Below are 8,612 nucleotides of genomic sequence, written 5' to 3' on the forward strand. Positions count from 1 at the left end.
ACCGTCGGTGGGTTCACGCTCACACGTGTGGATCATGTGTAAAGAAGTACTACACCAATTTATTCAGACGGAGGCCATCTCTATGATGGTTTTATTGACGACAACAAAGCAATTAAAGACCATTGCACATGCAAAGGATAGTTGTATTTAATTTTACTTTTTTTTCTTTAACACATAAGTCCAAGATATTATTTTATAAAATCGAGATCTTCTTTGTCTTATAATCCATTTTTAAATGCTACCATAACTTCTCAAATCAGTCTAAATATCAAAATATTTGTTTTAATTATAAGTTTTGCCTTCAAATTTGGCTAAAACTTTGAAAAGATAATGTAAAAGAAAACAAAAATTTGATCCAAGAGAAAAAAGTGCTTAACATTCTTATTCTTAATTAGCCAACTTACAACATTCTACAACAACTCTGCCATAACTTTTTACATTCATCATCAAATACAACCCAAACCCACCAAATTCAACTCAATTCAAAAAGACCCTTTTCAAACCCGAACATGTCGAGTCAAGTCGAGTTGAGTCGTGTGATGTGGTCTAGTTCAAGAGGGACAAGGTGTTGGGAGGAGAGTTGGGTGAAGAAGGGATAGGAAAAAGGGTATGAAAATGCTTGCAATTAGGACAAGAAGGGGATGATTTTGAGAGAATAACAAGAAGGTGGCAATTGAGACAAGGCAAAGCCACCATATTGCTGCTTTGTGAAGAAGAACTTCCATACCCATGTCTGAAATTCATCAAACTATTAGCTTTGGATGATGAAGAATCAATGTTGTTGAGCTCCAACTCCAAGTCTAGCTTCTTATCATCATTATGGTGATCCTCTTTTGGCCAATTCCAACTCTTCCTCAACGTCTTCCTGTTTAAATAGTACATTTTCCCTGACTGTATATCACCCATATGAACATAACTCAACCATTAAAAAAGAAATTTCGTTACCCCATGTAACGTTTTTAAAGATTCGAATTACGGGTCTGAATTGCAAGTAAAAGAAGAGAGAAAACGAGATGGACCTGAAGATCGAGACATTGCTCCCAATCAAGAGGGAGAGGGTCTTTGAGTTGAAGATCAACACTTGTTTGAGAGTTGATATGATGAGGATAAGGGTGATGATGATGGAGAAGAAGCTTCCTCTTCCTAGAACATGAGGAGTTTGTTTGTTGTAATTTGTTGGATGAAGAATTGATGTCATCGCTTTTCATGAACTGGGTTGGAGCCAAAGACAAGCGAGGAGCATCCATGAACAATAATTGTTCATGTAAAACCCTGTTGGTGTAAGTGATGTTTTTGTGATATATATATATATACACACGCACATAGACATGCACAAGCGGAGAGAGAGAGAGTTTTTGGTTATTAAATTTGGAAGGCAGAGGCATTTAAGTTGACAAGTGGATATCACTTAAATGTTTCAAAAATCCTACTCTCTTCTCTCATCTTTCTTTGCATTTATGCCTCAAATCTACACACCTCTCTCTCTTTAAATTATATATATATATATATTCTCGTTTTAACGTTAGTTTGTATATAGAGATATCTATTTAATCCATGAGAATTAATATTCAAATAAAGTAGGAAATGATGAGGAGGGAGTGGAGAGAGATTTCTCTCCATTAACTAAATGAGACCGAGAATAGTCATTATAGTCATCACTCCTATTCCTACCTCTACCTAAATCCTTACCCCACCCGCTCTCCCCTCGAATATATATATCAAAACTTCAAGCCTATCATATGTATGTGTATTCCTTTCATTTTTAACTTCACAAATAAATATACTTCTTTTAAGGGGAGAAGGTTATGTTTTAATAGTTTTTAGAAATTATGTTATATTTATATTTATAAATATTGTTTGATTTATTAGGAGGTTTTATATTTTTTAATAAAAATTATATTAAAAAATGAAAATTATTCGGCAAATTTTTTTTGTAAATTTCCACGAAAATAAATAAAAAAATTTGTAGGATGATTTTTCATCTCCGCCCAATCCTATGGACATATTTTTTAGTATAAGAAGATACTTATCGCCCGATGTGGGGACGGAGTATTATGCTAAAAAAAAAAAAATCTCCGTACATAAGCTAGATCTATGCAACGTGGTTTAAATGGGCTACTAGAATAATGAGCTCAAAAATATTTATAGTGCAATAGTAGTAAGTTATTCTTTATAATTATTATGTCAAATTTGACATGTTAAAAGATGATATATTATTTGATTTTATAAGCTCTAAATTGTTCGTGAAGGTTTATATCATAAAAAATAATTAATACTTTTATGAAGAATTTTCTATACTTTGTAGACCTACACACATGTACTATTTATACGTTAAAATATATGTTAGAAATCATAGACTTTTACATCTGATATCGTCCATTTTTAGTTTTAAAATTTATACTTTTTTATTTTTTCAAAATGTCTCATCTAAATGGAAACATTGTCAATCATATTTATGATCTTTCTCTTAATTAGTTAACGTAGGACTCTAACAATCTTCTCCTGAGTATTTCTTTCTGTGGAGCCCTCGAACAACCTACCCTTAATTGAAGTTCGATTCTTTCTCTGGTACCCTTGGACAAAAAACACCCTTTGTTCGACACCTAAGTCGTTTTGACTACACCTTTGAGGCTCACAACTTCTATGTTTGACACTTGTATTCTATTGAGATGACTAAGAATATAAGGGCATGATTCTGATATCATGTTAGGAACAACGAACCTACACATTGATACGATATTTTGTCTACTTTGAACATAAATTTTCATGAGTTTACTTTTGGTTTTCTTAAAAGGTTTCATCCCAATGGAGAGAGTATCTCTCACTTGCATACTCATGATTTTTTCTAATTAGTCAATGCCTGATTCCAACCATCCTCAACGAAACAAGCTTCAAGATACATCAAACTTTACTTATGTAAATCATTTTAGTGTCATGATTATTATAACTATTTGAAAAGTTAAAAGAAATTCTATCTTAAACATTTTACACGCAACAACAAGAGAATCCATTCTCTTTTATACGTTTTGCACATGACAACACAGAGAGGTAACTCTTATAGTATAATTTCAAAATTACGATATCTATATGAATAATTTTAGAAATTTTTAATCAACCAGGCTAAGTGTACATTCTCCCAGACATTATATATATATATATATATATAATTCTATTCCGCTCGAATTTAAATGTAACTTGATTTAGAGATGATATAGAATTACATTTCAAAATTCAAATGCATAAACCGTTGTTTCTTACCATTTAGAAAAGTTTGTGGATAAATTTCGTAATTTCATCAATTTTGTAACGAAATTACAATATCACGATCTTTAAAAAATATTAGTCTACATAACGTGTAGCTGGAGATTTGAAGGTCTAACGTTTAGATCGAAAATTTTTATATATCTTAAATGGGTGAGCTAAGATCAAAGTGAAAGCACCAAAATTGAAGTAGGAGAGGGAAGTAAATGAGAGATTTAAAGTTCATTACTTACCAAATCCAACAAACAACAATAAATTGGAAGATACATATGTGTGTGTGTGTGTGTGTGTGTGGTTGTTGTTGGGGGCATGAATCCAATTTAATGGGATTTTAAATGTTCCTTAACTGCTCCATACCGACACTCTCTCCTTTAATATCCCTTTATTTCTTTTATTTCCTTCCCAAGTGTGAAGAGAATTGAATGAAACACCTCGTATTTTGAGGACTTACTCTTTTGCCAACCTCTTCACAACTTCAACACCTAACTTCTTCCCAATCCTTTTATTATCTTTCCCTTTCAAGTTCATTTCTTCCCCCCCTCCTCCTCCTCCTCTCCGAGTTCGATACATCGTTCATATCTAGAGACTTGTTGAGAATTTGAGTCATAATTTTGAAGACAACTAGTGGGAGAAAGAAAGAAAGAATGGTCAATTTTATAGGGTTCCCTAATAATCGAATATACTCTTTTGTTGACCACTTATTTTGTATTTGGCGATCCTTCGTGTGGGATTTGATACTTCTAATTCTTGAGGTATGTTAGAAATGAGAGCATTGCTTCTCTCTGGTAGTTTAAGAGATTGGAGAATAAAAGAATTAGATGAATAGGATATTGAAGAAGACAGGGAAAAGATGTTTGTATATCTAGAATTGTTAGTCATGAATTCAAACAAGAGAGATGAAATTAAAGAGGAGACGGTGGAGGGAGACAATGGAGTATAAATAAACATTGTCCATTGTTCATACAATAATAGTAAGACAATTTTTAACTTGACTATACAAAAGTAATATTAAACGAGGTACAATAATACAAAGTTCAAGGGTATAGATAACAATTTGGAAGTATTATTGAAGCAAATCATAAGGTTCAGGTGCAACGACCATTGATGGTGAAAGAGTCAAATCATAGACCACTAAATAAAGAAGCTATAGTTAATCTTGACGAATAAACTAGATATCAATCAAATTAAAAAGTATATTGAATACCAACCACTAAATTTTATCAATGTGACTCGATCCTAATTGAACAGGATCATGTTTGCAATTTCGTCACACCTAAAATCTCAAATTTTATACTTTAGAAGGACCATTTCCACAGCTAACAATAGCTAAAGTTTAAAATAAAATAGGCCTCCTATGGAGAACAAATTGAATCAAAACAAGAGCAATTTTGCACATTTTTGTAAGAAAAAGAGTGCCATTCACGAATAAAGAGTCATTTACTCACAATGATAGTTGAGTTTAATTTAAGGATGTGGGTGCCACCCTTTTGCTCTGTGCTTGTAATCAATTGCTTCACTTGATTGCATTCAACCACAAGGATGTTGCTTCTACACTTCAATTTTGGTCCCACAATTTGCAGCTGCATACATTAAAACCCAAAACCACACGACTTTTTTTGGGGGGTTCAACAATAAATGCAAAACTAAAGCACTTCTCCAACCTTATAGTTATTAATGTTGGTCATGATTATTCTTGCCTCCCAAGAGCTGCGGTAGTTAAGGGTTTGTGATGTTCCATTCAAATCACTTAGGTTCTAGGTTCGAATCTTCATCCCAGTCTCAAAATCTTATTTATTAGCTTTTTAATGTATAGGATAGCCTTGTTGAGCCAACTACCATCAAAATTTTCTCAACCAAGATCAATGCCAATGTGAACTTTTAACACAACTTCATCAAAAGAAAGGTACAAATTCATTTCATAAAGAACACAACCAAACACCAGCACCTGTTAATCCAATGAAACCCCAAAAATATTTCAACAAAAACAGCATCATCAAGAGGGATAAGTAATAACCTTAAAGACAATATAACCAACAGCCAGCCATATGAATAACTGGAAGAATGTTCTAAGAATATGATTTGGTACAAGATAGTTGGAAACAATGAGCCAAAAATAAAAAAAAGAATGATTAAAAGGTCAAGGGAGAGAGCTAATGTTCATGCTCAGTTCCAGTCTTCAGCACAAAAGAAAAATGTAAAGTGCACGTATAACACATGTAAGAAGTTCCAAACAACATGCAAAAGCTATATTATGAATCTGCTGCTTCACTGTGTTTTTTTTCAGCGTTAAAGAATCTGAGAATCAATGTACTAACCTTCAGGATCTTCCATTCAAATGCAGCATCTGAAGATGAAATCTAATTACAATTGGATTAGTTCGTTGTCAACTATCATTTGAACATACGCTTACAGATTTGAAGTGATTAACGAGAGCCTCTCCACAGACTTTCGAGAATCTGCAATAATCAATTCAGTGCCTTAGAGCTAGACCAACAATAATTGTTGAAAGAAATTATATATCAGAAAATCTGGGAGCCAATCTGTTTGATAATGACTCCAGTCATATATTCTATATGTTACTTGCACTTTTGTACTACGGTCTTAAACTACTTTAACAATCAAAGCTAAATTTTAAAAGTTAAAACAATATGATATGCACTTTTATAATTTCGCGAAGACTTCAAAAGGAGCGTAAAAAGAGAAAATAACAGGGAGATAAATAAATCAGCTTAATCTTCAAAATAGAAAAAAAGAAACAAACTTGGAATATCAAATAGGGCCAAAGTAATTCAAATTGTTAACAAAGTGAACCAAAGGCCACAACAATAGACAATATCCCCATTTCTTCAGATGTCAAAAAATTTAATCTGATATTGAGGTAAAAGCAAACTAATGAGTATTTTTGAAGTGGGACATTGAACAGAGGAAACACCCTTTACACAGGTTGAAGACTGGACCAAAATAGACATGTCAAGGAGACCTGTAAGCTCACTACTTTAAAGTCTGTGTGCCTACTTGACAATTAGAGAAAATGCATTGGAGATTTCTCTGTCTAAAGCAAAAAAATCCTGGAGAAAAAGAAAAGTGTCCTTGTGGACTTCCGCTCTGAATACATATTTTAACTCATCTTTACTTGCCTCATTCTAAATTTTCTTCTCTTTTTTTTTCAGTTGATTTTTTTTTTCCTTAATCAGTGGCAGGCTTGGATCATCTTTCTATAAATTCCAGTAGAGTTAAGGATTTGATCATTTCGTACCTTTTCTTATCTTTTGGTTTTATTCATACTTATTTAAAAAACACACTTTCTTTTATAACAGATGTAAACAAATGGACAATAAAAAAATAAAAATAAAGCAAAATAAAAAAGAGTCTGATACAAAAGACAGCTATATAAAAGAGACATTTTAACAACTGCAATAAAATTGTGTCAAAAAAACAGAACTTTAAATAGGAAATAAAAAAAAATAGTAGCAAAAATCTTTAAATACCAACACCTAATGAGTGGTGTTGACCTTTGCGATAATTGTTTAATATCGAACAAAGAAATAATAAGACCCTACAAAATTTTCTCGAAGGGTTGGAGATAGTAGTAAAGGCACTTCAATACGATCAAGCAGCCATGAATCTGATACTTATTTGGGAACATCTATTGAGCTAACTGAAATATTAAATATCAAGACTTTATTGAATACCAAATATCGAAAAATATCTTCGACTAATCATTAGACCCCAATGACAAAAATACAATCTAAATTAAAAGAAGTTGGGAGATCTCTGACAAAAATTGTTTTAAATCATTAAAAGAAGGAAAATATTGAACTTCTCCTTCCATAATTTCGCAGCAAATTACAAAATTTCTTAACCTCATCTGGGCAGTGAGTCACAAATGGCCGTTGAACATGGTATGTTTAGCAAATAACTCTTAAGTACGAAAAAAACAAACAAACAAACAAACAAACCACCACAGGTTAATTTCAAGAAACCAAATTTATTTAAACACTACACAGCTCAACCGTAAGGGGAAGAAGTACATAACGTTACCTCTAGTAGTGGCCACTATTTGACCTAGAATGAATAATGCTACAAAATCATTTTCTAGGAGACATTACACATGAAAATAAATCTAAGAGGCATATGAACAAAAGTAACTAAGCCATACCATGATGGGATATGGAAGTATCCACCCAAGAACTGGAATTTGGTACAAGAAGCCTTTAATTGAGGGCCAGAAACCCCTACATTAGAGACATCTGGTGTAAGAGAGATATTATTGATATTAAGCTCATAGTTTCAAATTTAGATGAGAAACTAACCCAAAGAGAACAAAACAGCCACATATCTCCAACAGTATGCCGATTATGGGCCAGCGAACAAAAATGAAGAAGAGACCAAGAAGAAAGGATGCAGAACCCTGAAAATTAAAAAAGATAGTTCAAGTCCATGACATTTCCAACATATAAGACTATTTTTATTCTTTAATCTTTAAAATTTAGTCTCCTGACACCAAAGGTTGCGCAGACAATTCCTATAAAAAAAAATGAAAGGATATAAAAAGGATCTAATCTGAAAGTCGAGAGATTGCAAAATTACTGATAATGATTAAAGATGGGGTAACTTAAATAAAAAGAAAGTTGACAAATAATGAAATAGAATTATCAATCTTCATCCTGGGATAGTTAAGCTATCTCTATCTAGATTTTTGGAAGTTGACCTAGTTCTTTCCATCCATGGCTGCCAGAATCTAGTAAAATCAGCCTTCACTCGAATTATGTGTACATATATATCCCTAAATATCTTATCAAAAACAGAAAAAAAAAAAAAGAATATTATATATATTGCTATTTAACTTGGAAATCATGTTATTTCTGGAGGTGTGATCCCCTTGAGAAGCATCATCGGAAAATGAAGTAGTTATCCTTACAAAAACAGATATCCGTACATATATAAATGCACATTCACATAAATGCTGATTTATGTAAATACACCCTTTATCCACTTATTCAACTTTGACGAAATCCTTCCATTTGTGTACACAAAAATGATTTCATGATCAATGAGGGAAGCACTAGAAAGAATTTCAGAATTCATAGGCTTTTGAATGCCTCATCTAATTTATTTGGCACACTATTTACTAGAAATCTACATGATCCACATTTGCAGTAAACTAACAATGGCTGATACCACTATCTTTTAATCCTATCATTCTATCCTCGAAATATCTTCTAAACTAGATAAAAAATGTATAACCAATTTTAAATCTGGCATGATAAGTACTTCGTCATTTTTTTCAATGGAACAAAGCTTTCGTTGAGAAGGTATTAAAGAATTCAGGGACATTAAACGACCCCCCC

The 8,612-nt window shown here is 32.5% G+C and overlaps 2 protein-coding genes across 5 annotated transcripts in view; both read right to left on the bottom strand.

Moving 5' to 3' along the window:
- Positions 1–349: 349 nt before the first annotated feature.
- On the bottom strand, positions 350–1,301 carry LOC111488725. Its single transcript, XM_023136642.1, has 2 exons — positions 1,020–1,301; positions 350–891 (listed from the first exon to the last, which is right to left on the bottom strand). Exons 1-2 carry the CDS (start codon positions 1,245–1,247, stop codon positions 547–549), a joined length of 573 nt encoding a protein of 190 aa, XP_022992410.1. The 5' UTR covers positions 1,248–1,301; the 3' UTR covers positions 350–546.
- A 3,123-nt stretch (positions 1,302–4,424) lies between these two features.
- Positions 4,425–8,612, bottom strand: part of LOC111488742 (vesicle transport protein GOT1) — a 6,040-nt gene continuing 1,852 nt past the window's right edge. For 2 of the 4 annotated variants that reach the window (XM_023136671.1, XM_023136669.1), the window contains 3 exons: positions 7,575–7,672; positions 7,421–7,496; positions 5,282–5,717 (listed from right to left, as the gene is read on the bottom strand). In XM_023136671.1, coding sequence (XP_022992439.1) covers positions 5,685–5,717; positions 7,421–7,496; positions 7,575–7,672 — 207 coding nt within the window. In that variant the 3' untranslated portion in view covers positions 5,282–5,684. Of the gene's footprint in view, positions 4,842–5,032; positions 5,207–5,281; positions 5,718–7,420; positions 7,497–7,574; positions 7,673–8,612 lie in introns of those variants that run through there. The other 2 variants (XR_002719248.1, XR_002719247.1) reach the window with 2 other exon arrangements.

This window comes from Cucurbita maxima, unplaced genomic scaffold, assembly GCF_002738345.1.
Source record: "Cucurbita maxima cultivar Rimu unplaced genomic scaffold, Cmax_1.0 Cma_Scf00013, whole genome shotgun sequence".
Lineage (NCBI taxonomy): Eukaryota > Viridiplantae > Streptophyta > Magnoliopsida > Cucurbitales > Cucurbitaceae > Cucurbita > Cucurbita maxima.

Excerpts from the sequence above, each read along its gene's own strand:
- LOC111488725 (XM_023136642.1), bottom strand. The coding sequence starts at position 1,247 with ATGGATGCTCCTCGCTTGTCTTTGGCTCCAACCCAGTTCATGAAAAGC. Across the intron at positions 892-1,019 it reads AGCAATGTCTCGATCTTCAG|TCAGGGAAAATGTACTATTT; the intron begins GTCCATCTCGTT and ends GGTGATATACAG.